We start from the raw sequence: 18073 nt of genomic DNA, 5'->3' as shown, positions 1-18073 counted from the left end.
GTTGCGCGCCCTGGGTGGTTTGTGGCTAGGCACGAATGAATTCGTTTTCTGCCGACGGTCGATTGAAGTGCATCCTTTCTCACTTTCACTGCACTATTTTTTTTCCGTGTTGGGTATTTTCGTCACTGCGACCAATTTTTTGATATTTTGTGACATATTCCCCCTTTTTAATTTTGCTTAGTCAGGATAACGTATGACTATTGGAAGTGGTCGTTATAGTCTGGCCAATAGCATTAGTCCAGTCCGGTATTATACTTCGTATGAAGCGCACAACCGTACTGGGATTTGCTCTCCAGATTTCAGAGGGTTCCAGAAGACCTCTCTCGAAGAACTTATATCTTTTGATAAAAACTGTCGGACATCGGCATAACAGATGTTCCGAGTCTTCTTTTCCATGCCACATACTCGACATGTATCATCTTGAAGTTTTTTCATAACCTTCAAATGATAACGGCTCGGACAATGCCCTGTTATTAAACCAGTATACGTGCTTAGATCTTTCTTTGAAAGATCCAGTATTTTACGAGTCATAGAAACGTTCGATGATGAAACGTTTCGACTGCCTACCGATGCAGGTGTTTATCCAGTTGGATTCCACTTTCAGAGTTTCCCATGCTTTTAGTTCCATTCTAAGGGAACAAGCGGATAGACCACAGAAGGGTTCTGGTCCTATGAACTGATGAGACGATCCAAGTCTTGTCAATTCATCGGCTCTTTCGTTCCCATCTGTTCCACAGTGACCAGGAACCCAGTATAAGTCTACTTGATTATTACAACCCAGTGTTTGGAGTGATTGAACACACTCCCGAACTAGTTTTGATGTGCATGTCGCAGACGCCGTCTATGGCGTATCCCATTGTATCGTGTGTGGAGATATTGTTCTCCACTGCTACTTCAGTGTCGGATGTAAAGGGCCACATCTCAGATTACGTGTGATATTTACTTGCGTTTACTGTTGAATGATGATTCGATGTGGCGCATTGGCGTTGGCACTGCAATTAGTGCGTACGCAATCGTTTTTTGGCGCGCGGACTGCTTCTTGAGTCCGAATCGCCTTGTGACTATTTTTCGATGGCACATTTTATGCTGACGATTCTTTTAATATGTTGATCGTTGATTGTGCTCCTATAGTAGAGCAGTCTTAAGTGTTTTGTTGTGCCGTATGCTTTGGTGTCGTTTAAATCCATGGTTTGATTTGATATAGGTATTAGCTCATTAATGCGATCTTTTCCTACTTTTTAACCAACACCAGGGGTTTCGAAATTCGCAACTGGTTTTGCAATTCTACTAAGGTATTAGCAACATTACAGGGTGCAGACACTGACGAGAAAAGTCTGAATTTATCGCCGGAGGTAGCCACAGAAGAGGTGTTAGGCATGTGGTGGAATACGATTGACGACGTATTCATTTACAAAGTGGGATAGGGTCGTTACGACTCGGCTCTGCTAGAAGCTCAACGTCGTCCCACTAAGCGAGAGGTGCTACGTGTTTTAATGACCAACTTCGACCCGCTTGGTCTGCTCTCACACTTTCTGTCGTACCTAAAGATTTTGCTTCAACAAATCTGGCGATCCGGCATACAATGGAACCATGAAATTGACGATGACGCATACGACAAATGGCTTACATGGCTTCAAGTCCTACCAAGGGTTGAAAACGTTCGAGTTCCTAGGTGTTACAACTCTAAACACACTCCGGAGGAGGCCAATGAAATCCAACTTCACACGATGGTGGATGCCAGCGAGAACGGTATGGCCGCCGTCTGCTATTTGCGTTTCATCAAATCCGACGCCATTAGCTGCTCCATCGTCGCCGCTAAAACTAGAGTCGCATCACTAAGGTTCACTTCAATCTCGAGAATGGAACTGGCCGCGGCTATCCTTGGTGCTCGCTTAGCTCTCACTTTCCGAATATCCAGCAAACTATATTGGTCAGACTCCAGAGATGTCTTATGCTGGATTAACTCGGATCATCGTCGCTATAGCCAATACGTCGGCCACCGAATAAGCGAGATTCTGGATATTTCGGAAGCACATGAATGGCGGTGGGTTCCAAGTAAATTAAACTGTGCTGACGACGCGACCAAGTGGACCAGCTTACCAGACATGTCCTCCGATCATAGATGTTTCAAAGGAGCAAGCTTTCTCTGGCACACTAAAGAAAATTGGCCACCGTTCCTAACTCTTAAGGGTTCAACAGAAAACAAGCACCGTTCTTCCCTTATGGCTCATCACGTACCATTGGAACCGGTCATCAGAGTCACCGAATTCTCAAGTTGGAAAAAGTTGGTCAGAATTGCAGCGCTCGTTTATCGTCTCGTGTATTACTATCTTCGGAAGCGGGCCAAGAAACCAATTCCTACAAGACCACTAACAGCAAACGATCTCATGATCGCCGAGCGTTCACTGATAAGACTTGCGCAGCGGGAGTCGTACCCCGATGAAATTGCTGCTCTCCAGAAAGCATCACGAACCGAGTCCATGTTACACAATTCCCAAAACAAGCACACAATTCCCAAAACATGCACGATATACCAGTTAACTCCAAAGCTGGACGAATATGGAATCATGCGTATGAGAACCCGGATCGCCGCTTGTCATTACGCCACTGAAGACACCAAGCAACCAATAATTTTGAACCGGAAACACCACACCACCACCCTGATTGTAGCACACTACCACTCTAAGAACCACCACCAAAACCACGAAAATGTAATCAATGAAATCAGGCAGAAATTCTGTATCCCACAAATACGAGCCTGTTTTAATCGAGTACGAATGTCAGCGATGCAAGAACCATCACGCCGCACCCAACCCACCGTTTATGGCCGATCTTCCTCCGGCCCGGCTTGCTGCTTTCTCACAACCGTTCACGCACGTGGGAGTGGACTATTTCAGGCCAATTGAAGTCGTCGTCGGAAGGAGAGCAGAAAAGCGGTGAGGAATGTTGGTCACTTGCTTGATGGTTCGGGCCGTTCACATCGAAATTGTGCATTCACTTAATACCAGTTCGTGCGTCGTGGCGATCCGCAACTTTATCGCACGTCGTGGAACCCCACAAAAAATACACAGTGACCGTGGAACAAACTTTGTGAGTGCCGATCGAGATTTGAAGCAAGCCGTTGTGGCCGTCGATCAAACATGAACTAGCGAAGGAGTTCGCTACAAACGGCATCGATTGGGTGTTCAACCCACCATTATCTCCGCACATGGGCGGCAGTTGGGAGAGACTGATTCGGACCGTCAAGAATAATCTGATTACTGTCTGTTCATCGCGGAGGCCAACAGATGAAGTACTTCGTAACCTACTGGCTGAAGTGGAGAATACGGTGAACTTTAGACCACTGACGTACGTGCCGATTGACGATGATTCAGCCCCAGCATTAACTCCAAATCACTTTTTACTTGGCTCATCAAACGGCTTAAAACCACTCAGTACTCTTGATGATAGCGCCACAGCCTTACGGCAGACACACAGATCCTGGAAAATCAATTCTGGAAACGCTGGTTATCAGACTACCTGCCCGAGATAACCCGCCGAACCAAGTGGTTCCGCCACGCCAAACCAACCACCGTTGGTGACGTACAAAGTACCAACAAATGAAATTTACAACTAATACAAATGAAAGCACATAACGGTTTCTAGCACATAAAGTGAAAAACTTATATAATTTCACACCGTTAATAATGCACAATACAGAATCGTTTTAAGCCATGTAAATTTGTACGTTAAGTGACATAAACTTAGAGCTTTGAATAGAAATATGCAAGCAAATTAACAATATATTCATTTACATTGCATGTGAATATAATGCTAGACGGAATATTACATGGTTTCTAATGCTACATTTATGTGCATTTGAAGAAATGTAATTTTTTTTACTGTGTAGTGATCATCCCCGACCGTAGATGCCCCGCAACTGTTGGCCGAAGGGGAAGGTTATCAACACCAAGGTCAGCAAGGATTCCCAGGTTCGCTCCGCAAGCGTGAGGACGGAGAGTGGAGTCTACGATCGTCCAGCCTCAAAGCTTGCCGTGTTAGACGTTCGCCGCGACGAAAAGTAAGTCAACCTGAAGTTGACGTACTCGGGGAGAGTGTTGGCCACACTGGTCATGATCGCACGTTCCGTCCATCACGAACCCTGATCCCGCCTTAGCATATGCAACCCTGCAGATTGAGTGACAGAACACGGGCAAGTATCTGTCATTACTCGGTAAGTTTTTTCACAAAAGAAAAAGAGAGAAGCAAAGTTTGGCACTTACCTACATTATCCTACACGTTGAGACAAATTATTTAGCTAAGTAGTCAAACTAGTGGCAGTGATTATAAACATCGAATGCGTGATCTTCTGTTCCAAACTTTAAGTAAGTCGTTTAATCAGAACTGGATTCCTGAATACACAAACATATTATTACTACAGTACCAAACCTACAATAATTGAAGCCACTGGAATCAAGTTGTGGAATTCTATCGGGCACCAACGATACTTTGATCTAGAAACCTATCGAAAGCTAACTGAAAATTATAAACTAAAGGAACTTAACGTAAGTGTTAGAAACTAGGATTTAATTTAATCCAGTAAAATTGAAAACATACTGATATATGTGCGTAATGAAACAAAAGCACATTAAGCTAAATATTGAACATGCACTAATTAATTATAAACATCGATGTCAATCTATAGGAAAATAATATTCTCCCAAAACCGAAACCTGCTTTTCATTGCCGTTGGTCGAAGAATGCTTTTTCGGAAAACGATTCCGTTGAAACGACTCTCAACACTCTGGTTGAAAAGTTATGGCAATAAACGAAGCCCGGAGACTGTCTAAAACTATAGCAACGATCAAAATATGTGGCCTCAACATTTTTCAAATTTGATGTTGTTCTATACCCAGATTAGGCAAAATTTGGCCATTTTAGGATGTATTCCGGCAACCAGTGAAGTAGTCAGGGAGACTGCGGGTTTAAATGCCGTCTGGATGCGGTATATTTTTCCAAATCTGTATCATATTTTCAGTTCGCTTATTTTTCGCTTCCCCGGTTTCACATACTGTCTGCCTTCAATGAACTTGAATGTAAATGGATAAAAGCCGTTGTTAGAGATAGAAATTAGTTCGAAAAAATTTAACCCTACGGAGCACCTTCCGTTGTTGTGTCGCACTCGCAGGAATGACTAAGACTGGCTTTGTTCTCGATCACACAGGTCTATCAGAGCTATCAGCGTCAGCTGACTCTCCTGTGTGTGATGAGATATTCCTTTCAGTCGCATAAACAATGCCTGCACAGGAGTTTGTGTAGTTAGGGGTGAGCAATAGAATAAGTCGGCAGTGGATTTTTCGCGTGATGTATTTTAAACACATATATTTCATGGTAAATATATTTCATGGAAAAATGCATGTGAAAGTGTTATTGTATACTCATATGTGTGTGAATGTTAGGTTATGGATGTTCGGTATAGTTGTGCTAAATACGTAAATACGAAATTCGGTATTGTTGGGTAAATACGAGTTCACAGGTATGCCGTTTGCCTTTAAATGCTATATTTTACCGAGCTATTGATGATGCATTACGAGAGTTCATTTGGGGAGCTTCGTAGCCGCAAGGATACAGAGTCCGCTTTGATAAGCGGGTGGTCGTGGGTTCTTAGTAGAATCAGGCCATTTGGTTGTCAAAGAACTTTAACATGAGTTTATTCTCAGGCTCTCCACTACATACCCTTCTTTCAAGCTGAATTTTGTAGTATCCTGCTGACTTTCATCCTAACAAAAATAAGTCCCTCCTATAATAAATCTGGTCTGAGTAACGTATAATAGTTCTCTTCAGGGAATTGTGATTTGGCACGACCCTAGCTGGAGGAACGAGGTTCGATAAGACTCCTTCGTCTCGACAAAAAGTTCTACTTATAATACAACTGACCAGAGGTAAAGCACTAAGTGCCTCTTCAGGGAATTGTAATTGTGACGCGGTATTGGTAGGAGGAACAAGGTTTCGATAAGACTCCTTCCTCTTGACAAAATAAGTCCTTCTTATAATAAAACTGATCATAGGAATATTTATCCTCTCCAGGGAATTGTAATTGGCGATATTGGCACGGGGAACGAGGTTTCGATAAGACTCCTTCCTCTTGACATAATAAGTCCCTCTTCGAATAGGCTCGGTATTGTAGAGCAGTAAGCTTGAAACGTAAGGGTAAAATCTCACACACAAGCACGGATATAAATGAAAAATAGCGTATCATTTACTTCAATAGTGATACTGACCAATATTATGAAGTGCGGAAACAGAAAACATCTGGGCAGTATTACAATAGATCAAATGTCTCTGGTCGCAGTGATGAGTCCACACAGAGAAAAAAAAGAGAGTTCATTGGAAAAATATGTTATGTCTACATTGACGACGTAATCATATTTGAAAAAACTTTGGAAGAAGCCTTGAAGAATATAGCTACAATTCTAAAAGCTTTGAATGACGCAAATTTGAAAATCCAGCTAGATAAATCTGAATTTTTACACAAAGAAATTGAATTTTTTGGTTATATCATTCGAGCAGATGGTATCAAACCTAACCAAAAGAACATTGAAGTAATTAACTTGTACCCAGAGCCAAAAAGTCTCAAATAACTTAAAGGATTTTTAGGAATGATGGGTTATTATTTGGTTGGTTATAGATTTGTCAAAGTTTTTGTAAAAATTGCAAAACCATTAACAAATCTCTTAAGGGGGGAGAGAACCCCTAATTCTAATAAAAAAATTGCACTGAATGATAAAGAAAGGAAATGTTTTAAAAAAATGAAAAACTTGCTTTCATCATCTGATGTACTGATTACAATCAACCTTTCATTTTGACAACAGACGCTTCCAATTTTGCAATCAGCGCAGTTCTGTCCCAAGGAGAATTTCAAAAACTGAAGAAGGGTATTCAGTACCAGAAATAGAAATGCTTGCATTTTTGGGCGTTGTAAACATTCAGAAAGTATCTTTATGGTGCAAAGTTCAAAATCTTAACCGATCACCAGCTTTTTACGTTCGCTTTATCTCCAAGGAACACGAATGCTAAGCTAAAGCTCTGGGAGGCATTTTTGGAAGAACACGACTATAAGATAGTGTATAAACCTGTGGACTGGTCTTTGACTACCTATAGTTTCGAAGTTTATGTTTTGTCATTGCGTTTATAAAGACTACCTAAACGTTATTTCACATCATTCTCTATCAAGGGGCAATTCTCGCTGAAACCAGGCCACTAGTGACACGAGGTCTTTGAATATTGATTTTTTTATTTTAGTTCGATTAAACGTAGTGAAAAATTAAAAACTGCACACAAATTTGTTCCATTTGGCTTGTTCGCCAAGGGGTGAACAAATATTTAGAAAAGTGAAAATCGAATATTTTTATCGAGCTATATTTCAAATATTTGTCCTAAATACAAACAGCGTTTCATTATACAGAAAACATCTAGGGCTTTCATGTGGAGTATTCAAAAGTTTGACCGCCATCTTGGATTTGCCGCCATTTTGAATTTTATCATTAAAACGCGTTTTTGGACAGGTTAGTAACCACCGATTTTAATTCTGAGACAACCATTGGAAAGCTGAGAAAAAATCCTACAAGATACATTTGAAAAATCAGGTGTGTCGCGAAAGAAACATGGCCTTCGAGCCAATTTTCTATACCGAGTTTTAACATTTCGAACGCGCGCCGCGCGATCGATATAGCAGCAAGCGCTGCTTGCCACGCAGCGTAAACTGAACGCACATCGTTTAGTATGCGCGAAGTACATGTTTTGAATAGGTCTTTATAAACAACTTATTTGGATAGGGTAGAACTGCCAAAGATGGACTACTTTCTTAAGTGGACAAGATACAAGTGAAATAATGAAAACACGAAGAAAATACTCAATTATTACCAATACATTCATCAACGTCTTAAGCTTTGCATTTGAGGTTTTTGACTTCACTCTCAGAACTATTGGAATATTGTTTAGCAAACAAATTATGTTGTTCTTGAGGTAAAATATAGTGATAATTTTGCGTTCCTTTGATAATTTTGACGTTTTCCATCCAATGTTGAAGTTTAGTTTGCGCCGCTTCGTAATCCGCTTGCTCGACGTAAGCGAATGCCATTGTTTTGCTTTGGTTTTCCACAACCCATTCGTAGAACGATACCGCATCTGTAATCAGCCTGTCTCTGTTGGGAGATAAGCTATATTTACAGGTAGCTCGCTGGATGGTTCCACCAACTCCGTCACATGGGCATTTCCCGTGCGAGTTTGCGTGAAAATTCCACTCCGCGTTCATTTAGAGATGATTTCCAAATGAACGCGGAGTGGAATAATAAACGTAATGTTTGTAAAATTATACTTATTTTTGTATTGACTTTCAGCGCCGTCATAGAAAATATGCGTTTTTGATACATGTCTCTTCATGTAACTAAACAATTCATTGAAGCAACAGTGAACAAGCACATAGTTGTGGTCGAGAACAGGTGTTATTATGATTAAACTTTTATGTTCTAACCTCCCATTTTTCAAGTAGTAAATTACAAATGGGTGAATGGTCGCCATTTGTCTGGCGAAGTATCTTGTCCACTAAAGAAAGTAGTCCATCTTTGGCAGTTCTACCCTATCCAAATAAGTTGTTTATAAAGACCTATTCAAAACATGTACTTCGTGCATACTAAACGATGTGCGTTCAGTGTGCGCTGCGTGGCAAGCAGCGCTTGCTGCTATATCGGCGGCGCGATTTGGAAATAAAACTGGAATTAAAACTTGGTATAGAAAATTGGCTCGACGGCCACCTTTCTTCAGTGACACACCTGATTTTTTAAATGTATCTTGTAGGATTTTTTCTCAGATTTCCAATGGTTGTCTCAGAATTAAAATTGGTGGTTGCCAACCTGTCCAAAAACGCGTTTTAATGATAAAATTCAAAATGGCGGCGAATCCAAGATGGCGGTCAAACTTTTGAATACTTCACATGAAAGCCCTAGATGTTTTCTGTATAATGAAATGCTGTTTGTAGAGGGTTTTGGGACAAATATTTGAAATATAGTTCGATAAAAATATTCGATTTTCACTTTTTTAAATATTTGTTCACCCCTTGGCGAACAAGGGGTCCACCAAATGGAACAAATTTATGTGCAGTTTTTAATTTTTCACTGCGTTTAATCAAAATAAAATAAAAAAATCAATTTTCAAAGACCTCGTGTCCCTAGTGGCCTGGTTTCAGCGAGAATTGCCCCAAGACTATCTACTTTTGAATTTAACCTTTGTTTTTACCTTTTTTCGTTTCACCTGAAATGAGAGGGCGAAAAAAGAAACCGCGCATCACTACGAGGAGAAAGAGAGAGCATTTTATTTCGGACAATTCGAGTATCTGCAGCGATAACATGTTTGATTTTTTCCCTGAGCAAGAAGCCGGTGAAATGGAAGTTATTGCTAACGAATCCATACAAAATGTGAATTTTTTCAAAAAAAAAAACAAAATTTAAATTCTTTAGAAAAGGAAAAAGGTCCGCCTATTGTGGTTACTATTTCTTCCGAATTTAATGTTTTTTAAAAAGAAACTTTCAACAATTGTTTCTGACGTATTTTTTGTAAGATTTGGACCACTGCGACCATTGTTTTGATCTTTTGTGGTATTGTTTCTGAAGTTAAAGTTACCTATCAAAGGGACGTAATCGTCTTGTTCAGTATTCAACTGACAAGATGAACAAATTTTTTACCTACGACACCAAGAACGCCAAGCCGTTCAAGATTGTATAGAAGGTCTCACCAACGATCAAACCGTTGATGAGATCAAAATTACTTTGACAGAATTACTTGGTATAGCCCCTACCCAAGTAATTCTAATGAAACAAAAATCGCGACCAGAGCACTGGAGTTTCCCTTTTTAACTATTTAATTCATTTTAACCGCACTGAGGTTAACAATTTAAATTTTTTTGACAACGCACATGCTTTATATAATGTGCGTGTAAAATGGGAATTATATCGAAAGTTTGGCGGAGGTGAAAAGCATATCACCCAATGCCGTAATTGTTAACGTTATGGCCAAGCCTCATTTGTGGAGACTCTTCTCACAAAAAGGACACATGTCCTGTTGAAGGAAGTGAAAATTTCCGCTGTGCGAATTGTAATTGCAACCATATGTCAAACTTTCATCAATGCAAAGACTGCTTAGCAATTGTTAAGGCAAGGCAAGGCAAGGCAAAATTTAGGTTGCCACACAAAACAAACTTCAAAACAAATTTTAAATTCTCCGATTGTACCGCCCAATTTTTCTACTCCTGTACAGCATGGATTATTAAGAATTTCGAACATTATACCGCCTAATGTGAGTAGTTCGAAAATGACCGTTAATATGGGAGGTAAACAAATATCGGAAGAAAATAAAAATACAATGATTACCGAAAATATTTTTTCTAAAGTCTACTGCCTGGGGCCTATTACGGCAGGTAAACTTTCTTTTCTGCAACAGGCAATGTTCGATCTTATGGACGCCTTTTTTCAGGCAAATTGCATGTTTGAAGCAATTCAAATTGGAACAAATTATACACTTAAAATCGTTTCTAATTTGAAGTTTAACAATGATTGGAAATAAATCAATCAAAATTTCAGCTGGAATGCTCGCTCCTTGAAAGCCGATGAGTATGAGCTTCTTAATTTTTCAACAGTAAAAAATGTGCACATTACAATAATATAATAATAATACTGAAAGATTTTTGAAGCCTAACATCAAATTAAAATATGATCCCAATTACGTGGTTCATAGATATGATAGAATTCAGGGTTCCAGCGGTGAAGTTGCAATTTTAATCCATTGCCGAATCGTGCTCTTCCCCATCTTGAGACAAATGTTATTGAAACTTTGGGAATTGAAGTTCAAACTGAACTTGGGATTTTATTTATTGCCGCAGCATATTTACCATTCCAATGCACACGCGAGTACAAAAATTATTTTAGAGGTGATTTACAAAAACTCACCAGAATCGTTCAAAAATTTTTATAATCGGCGGTTTTAACGCTAAACATCGAACACGGAATAATTCTCAAAGTAATTCCAATGGCAAAATTTTATTTAATGATTGTTCCTCAGGATACTTTGTCTCCGAATAGTCCTACATGTTTCTCTTCTGTAAGAAATCCATCAGCAATCGATTTGGTACTAACAGACCTAAGTCATGTATGTAATAAATTGATCACACATGTTGATTTTGATTTTGACCATCTTCTAACTTTTTCTATATCACATGAATCAGTTCTAAGCCCTATGAGCTCTGTTTTAAATTATAACAAGGCCAATTGGGAAAAATATAAAACTTATATTGAGAGTAATTTCAAAACGAGCTGGATTTGCAAATCGAAGTGAATATTGGATCCGGTTTGGAAGCCATAAAATGTACAGTTGTTGATACCTGGAATTATTCTGTTCCAAAGGCTCAAGTGAAATTTGATTCATCAATCATTGACGAAAATCTCCAACTTCTAATTCGTTTGAAAAATGTCCGCAAACGTCAATATCAACGTTCTCGTGACCCAGTTTTTAAAACTATTTATAAAGATTTACAGAAAGAGATTGAATATAGATTTACTCTTTTGAGAAATCAAAATTTTGAGAGTAAAGTTGAAAAATTGAAACCATATTCAAAACTCTTTTGGCAACTATCGAAGATTCTTAAAAAACCTTCAAAGCCTATTTCAGTTTCAAAAGATGATGAACGTTTTCTTGTATCCAATGAACAAAAGGCTCAAAAACTTGCTCAGCAGTTTGAGAGTGTTCATAATACTACTTGAAAATGAGATAACACGTCAATTTGATTTAATTTCTTCCCAGAATTTTGTACCTGCAGAGAAATTGAAACTAACTTGAATGAGATTAAATCAATTATTTGAAATTTCAAAAATATTTAAGCACCTGTTGACGATGGAATCTTTAACATATTAATCAAACATCTTCCTGAGAGCACAATAGAATTTTTAGTAAAAATTTTCAATTGCTGTTTCAAAATAGGATATTTTTCCAAGTTATGGAAAAATGCAAAAATTACTCCAATTTTAAAGTAAAGATAAGAATCCAGCTGAGGTTTAGGTTATCGACCTTTGGGGAGCTGCGTAGCCGCAAGGTTACAAAGTCCGCTTTGTCAAGCGGATGGTCGTGGGTTCGAATCTTAGTAGAACCAGGCCATCCGATGTCAAAAAGTACTTAAGCATGGGTTTATTCTCAGGCTCCCCCACCCGTTACCCTTCCTTTACGCTGAAATCTACAATACCTGACTTCCTCTTAACAAAAATAAGTCCCACTTATCAATAAAACTGGCCAGAAGGACGCACGATGAAACTTCTCCAGGGAATTATAATTGGTGATATTTGGCAAGAGGAACGAGTATCGGTATAGTAGAACAGTAAACGTAAGGAAGAGTATCACATTACACACAAGCACTGATGAACAATAATAATAAGCATGCCACTTCTCAATTGCGGTATTGCTATTAACAGAAGTGCGGGATACAGCAGACACCCGGGCATATATCACAATAGATCTACAATTCTGGTCGCAGTGAGAAAGTCCATACAAAAAAAAAGTTATCGACCAATCAGTTTGCTTTTTACAATAAGTAAACTGTTTCAGAGAATTATTCTTAACAGAATGATGTCACACATCAATGAAAATTCCATTTTAGTAGATAAACAGTTTGGATTTCGCCATGGGCATTCCACTACTCATCAGTTGCTCAGAGTTACTAATATGATACGAGCTAACAAATCTGAAGGTTATTCCACTGGAGCTGCTTTTTTAGACATAGAAAAAGCATTCGACAGTGTTTGGCATAAAGGTTTGATTGCAAACTTTTAATTTTCCAATTTTCTTAAACAAAATTTTAAAAAATTGTCTCACTGATCGAACATTGCAAGTCAAAATTCAAAATCTGATAGATTTCCTGTCAGAACAGGTGTGCCTCAAGGTTCAGTCTTGGGTCCAGTCCTGTACAACATATTTACTTCATATCTTCCTGATTTGCCTCCAGTATGCACAAAGTCATTGTTCTGCGATGACACAAGCGTTTCCGTAAAAGGAAAAAGTCTTCGTGTCATATGCAGTCGATTGCAGCGAAGTTTGGATATTTTTTCTTCCTACTTGAAAATATGGAATATCTCTTCCAATGCTTCTAAAACTCAAATGATAATTTTTCCCTATAAGACTAGAGTTTCTTTCTTCAAACCAAACAATACTCACGTTGTCAAGATGAATGGGGTTATTTCAAGTTGGTCTGACAAGGTTAAGTACTTGGGACTAATTGACGATAAAAAAAAAACTTATTTTCAAAAAGCACATTGGGAGTATATAATCAAAGTGCATCAAATATACGAGATGTTTATATCCCCTCATTAATCAAGATTCCAAATTTTGTTTAAAGAATTAACTTTTGATTAACAAACAAATTTTTAGACCAGCAATGCTTTATGCTGTACCGATCTGGTCAAGTTGTTGTTTAACAAAAAGAAAACGCTTCAAAGGATTCAGAATAAAATTCAAAAAAGAATTTTGAAACGTCCTCCTTGGTTTGGTACATGGTTCATCATGTGAAGCTTTGGGTACTTTCATGAGTTCTAAGAACTTTTGCATGAATTCCCGGCTTGGAAATGAATGATGGGACCCGTTTATTTTTTCTCTATATACAAAAAATAAAAGCATATCTGTCTCCACGCATTCTAAGACGGCCAAGGCATTTATAATTACTCCTGGTGTCTGTCATGTGAACACTTGAACAGTTTATTTTAATCCAATATAGAATTGCAATACACTGAATTCTGTTTTTACGCGACTTTTTTTAGTGATTTTATTTTACACGATTTTTTTTCACGATTTTCTCGAAATCACGCAATTTTTTTACGCGATTTTCTTGAAATTACGCGATATGTAACATGGGAAATATTGTTTATGAGCCAATATGTAACACACACACTTACATACACACATACACACACATACACATACATACACACATATAAACGCACACTTACAACATAGCGAAAGATTTTGAAACGACGCAATGTTTTTTACACGGTTTGCTTAAAATTACGCGATTTTTTTACGCGATTTGTTCAAAATTACGCGATTTTTTAACGCAATTCTCTTTTTGCGCGCACGCATCAATTGCGTAAAAAGAGAATCCAGTGTATAGCTATTTGGTTTTAACGGATTGTAGCATAAACCAATGCATGTTATTTACCAGAGAACAACTACAGCTGATAGACGAAAACTAGTTCGACATAGAGTCTATAATGAAATTCCTTAAGAGTCTACAAGAAATTGATACAGACCGTAAGGCCACACTCCTGAACATTTTTTTTCCATCCCAGATGCTAAGAAGAATTTCCGGAAACAGTTGCCAGTAAAAACCTCACTCTAACTTTCGATTTTCTTCGAAGATACAAATAAGTTTTACTTAGTTTTAATGTGTTTTAATTTATGCTAACAACAATATCGCACGCTTAGCCTTGGGGCTAATAGCGGTCTCGATCAACTAGATTAGTTGAGAGACTTCGTTATCGATATTGTTTTTGGCACATTTTGCATGTGTAGGATAAGTACAACGATACACCGTGCCCCAGTGCTGAGTCGAGAAAATTTCCAGCTCGGAAAGATCCTCGACTCGATCGGGAATCGAAACCGATATCACAACCGTGTGGGAGAGCTAACCGACCGACATCGCTAACCACAGAACCACGGGGACCACACAATTTAATTTATGCTAATCAATAATATTTGTATGTGAACACTTTTTTTAACTAATAACAAATGTGATTTTTTTTTAAACTTGGGATGGGACTCGTATGCCTTTATTTCAATATGGGACAGGCAAGGTTTGGTATTTTCCCAGTATTTTTCAGAACAAACTTTTAAATTTCATCAAGGCATACGAAAATATGAAAAAAATTAGATGCATTGAGAGCATAAACTCAAATTTGCCAAAATGTCATATGGGACTCTTATGCTATTTTGGGCAGTACTGGTGTTGAAACATTAGAAGCTATGTCAAATAATTAACTAAATTATTAAATTTTTCATTAATTATTAATTATTGACAACTTTCGACTAAAATCGTTGCAATCCTCAATTGCTACGATAAGCTCTCTCTATACCCAATACGTTAGCAATTAAGTTAGGTGTAAGATTACTTCCCTTTTTTGACAACTAGGTTTAAATACCTACGAATGATAAGTCTATAGCCAATACGTTAGCAATTGAGTTAGGTGTAAGATTACTTCCCTTTTTTGACAACTAGGTTTAAATACCTACGAATGAAGTGCGAAAGCAAACAAATCCTTACAATAAAAACTACTATTTTTCCAACAGTGCTGAGAAGTCACCATTTGTGATTGGACAGACACACTCATTATTCACAAATATTTATCATAAATACTTAAGCTACTAACAACCCCCCTTTTTTAATTTTTTTACATAGATGTTTTCGAAAGACACGACGACGTGTTAACCATTGTGACAGATATAAACAAATTGAGATTTCAAAAATTAATGAAAGTACAATTACCACACCAGACGGAAGACGTAAACACAAAAATGATATCAAAATCAGAAAAGCTTAACTTCTCCATTTACGTTACAGACTCACGGTGCCCCGCTGGACCATTATTATAAAAAAAATTGTCCATCAAATCCAAATCTGAGGGTCAATTCTTGAGGTCATTTTACACCTCTGGTTAAAATTTTTTTAAAAATCTACCGACCGGATCTCGAGAAATCTTTAGAAATTTTAGGGTGTTAGTTAATAAATTTCAAAATAATCCGTATTCGATTCATGCAATATCATCGAAATTCATTCAAAAACTTGTTCAAATCATTTTATGCCAAAATATACTTGTTGGTGTTGCTACAATTATGATAACTCACCACTGACTTAACTCTCCAAATTAACTAAAGTGTGTTATTTGTATGGTTCAGTGACTCTAGTTTAATTTAAATGTTACGTTCTGTGAATTGAATGGGAAAAACATAATTTAAACTTGTTGTGTTTCATACACACTCAAATATTCACACACGTATACACATATATATCACAAACAAATTTTGAAAATTATGTTTTATATTTTCCTAATTAGAAAGAGTGATTTAAAAAAAATATATATACAATAAGCGGATTTAGCCTCCTTTTCCTAGCTTGTGTATCGAATAATACGATTTTTTTTAAACAATTGCATTTCGCACGGAGTAAAACCAATTGGTAGTTACGCATTTTCAATATTTCTCGAATGTTTCAGAACAAAAATGTTTGGAACAAGAAAGTCGAATCAACAAAAGAGTACATTTTGGACATATTGGCTTTTACGTCAACCATGCAAGAAAGGCAGTATAGGCTAACACATGTGATTACTGTTATACTCAATCAAGGCACTTAATAAGCGATCGTTGTAAATCTGGAGTTTTATTCAGTTGCCAAATCACGTTGAAATGAACAGACTCGGAAACTTGTTCATTGTGATGGCCAAGACCTCTTCCAGTGTCTCTGCCGAACTCTGGTACAGGGTACTTACTTAGCCCTGGAAAGATTATCTTATTTTGACGTGAAATGGATGCATAAATTTCAAATCATTTAAAATGCAAGTTTATGTTAAAAATTTAATAATGAGTGATCATTATGGCGGTAACACATCGATACATAACAAATACCAGAATTCAGTTGAACTTATTCGCACTATTTGAAAACGAAGAGGCTAATGTCTCTAAAGCGAGGAGTCAAATTAACGCAGACTATCTTTCTAGGGTTAGTGATGTGGTATTTTAAAAAGAATGGAAGTTGTAGCTTTTCTCAGCTGCTGGCAAAATCAAAAATTGTCTCTTTGAACCTATGCTCGAGACAAAAAGAAAACCATTTATTATACACTGTTGATAAAGTAGTTGAAGCCCAACATTTAGCAGCGCTTGTCTTTCTAATAGAGAAAATATAATACATAATTTTCAAAATTTGTGTGTTTATATGCATTAGTGTGTAAATATTTATGTGTGTTTGTGAGAGTTTGTGTGTGGATTTGTAATAAAACACATTCATTTTTACACATTCACTTCACAGAGAGTAACATTTAAATTAAACTAGAGCTACTTGTGGTGTCAGTGGTGATTTATCATAATTGTAACAACACCAACAAGTATATTTTGGTATAAAATGATTTGGGCAAATTTTTGGATAAATTTCGATGATATTGCATGAATCGAATAAGAATTATTTTGAAATTTATTAACTAACACACTAAAATTGAGATTTCTGGAGATCCGGTCGGTGGATTTTTTTTTAAATTTTACCAGAGGTATAAAATGACCTCAAGAATTGACCCCTATACTTGGATTTGATGGACAATTTTTTTTTATAATAATGGTCCAGCGGGGCACCGTGACTACTCATCAGTCAAACATTGGAAATTAGACTAGACGCTAAAATTGAATTGTTTATGTTTGTTTATTTTTATTAGAGACCTTTTAACCATAATGGTCATTCGGATCTTAAAACTGAAAAATTTAAAAAGATAAACGGATAAAGGATGGGAAACCTATCGATAATCTCGATAGTATCGATAGTTGCCGACTATCGATAGAATCGTTAAGCCTTCAGCATTATCGATAGTTATTGATTTTTCTTCGCATTGGCATTCATAGTCCACAATGATGCCAGAACTGATAAAAATAAATTGGCCTTGCCATCGTTGAAAGAGACTTTGATGCTTGTTCGCTCTCACACGAAATCCTTTTAAAAATTGTTAGAAAATTGGGAGATAATCATTTTCGCTCACTCTAACTTTTACGGACAGCGACGAGATTTCTCAAATTATGCGTGCGAATAAACTTTTAAATATTGTTCCTGTCCCAACAAAAGCAAAATTTTGTTGTTTTTCTTCGTCTGCTTCCTGCTGTCAGACTATCGATAATTATCGATAGTCATCGAAAGTGCTAGGAAATTATCGATAATTATCGATGACCACTTTTGTCGATAATTCCCATCCCTAAAACAGATACATACACTCCATCAATTTTTTTAACACATGATTATGAAACTTATCGAATC

At 37.5% G+C, this 18073-nt stretch overlaps 1 protein-coding gene across 1 annotated transcript; it reads left to right on the top strand.

Annotated features, from left to right (window-relative positions):
• Positions 1-1727: 1727 nt before the first annotated feature.
• On the top strand, positions 1728-2906 carry LOC129720014 (uncharacterized). The gene has a single exon (XM_055671421.1). The coding sequence runs from the start codon at positions 1728-1730 to the stop codon at positions 2904-2906; it is 1179 nt and encodes a 392-aa protein (XP_055527396.1).
• The last annotated feature ends 15167 nt before the right edge of the window (positions 2907-18073 follow it).

Source organism: Wyeomyia smithii, chromosome 2 (assembly GCF_029784165.1).
Source record: "Wyeomyia smithii strain HCP4-BCI-WySm-NY-G18 chromosome 2, ASM2978416v1, whole genome shotgun sequence".
Taxonomy (NCBI): domain Eukaryota; kingdom Metazoa; phylum Arthropoda; class Insecta; order Diptera; family Culicidae; genus Wyeomyia; species Wyeomyia smithii.
This window is presented reverse-complemented; position numbering and strand designations above follow the sequence as displayed.

Coding starts and splice junctions, on each gene's coding strand:
- LOC129720014 (XM_055671421.1), top strand. CDS start 1,728: ATGGTGGATGCCAGCGAGAACGGTATGGCCGCCGTCTGCTATTTGCGT.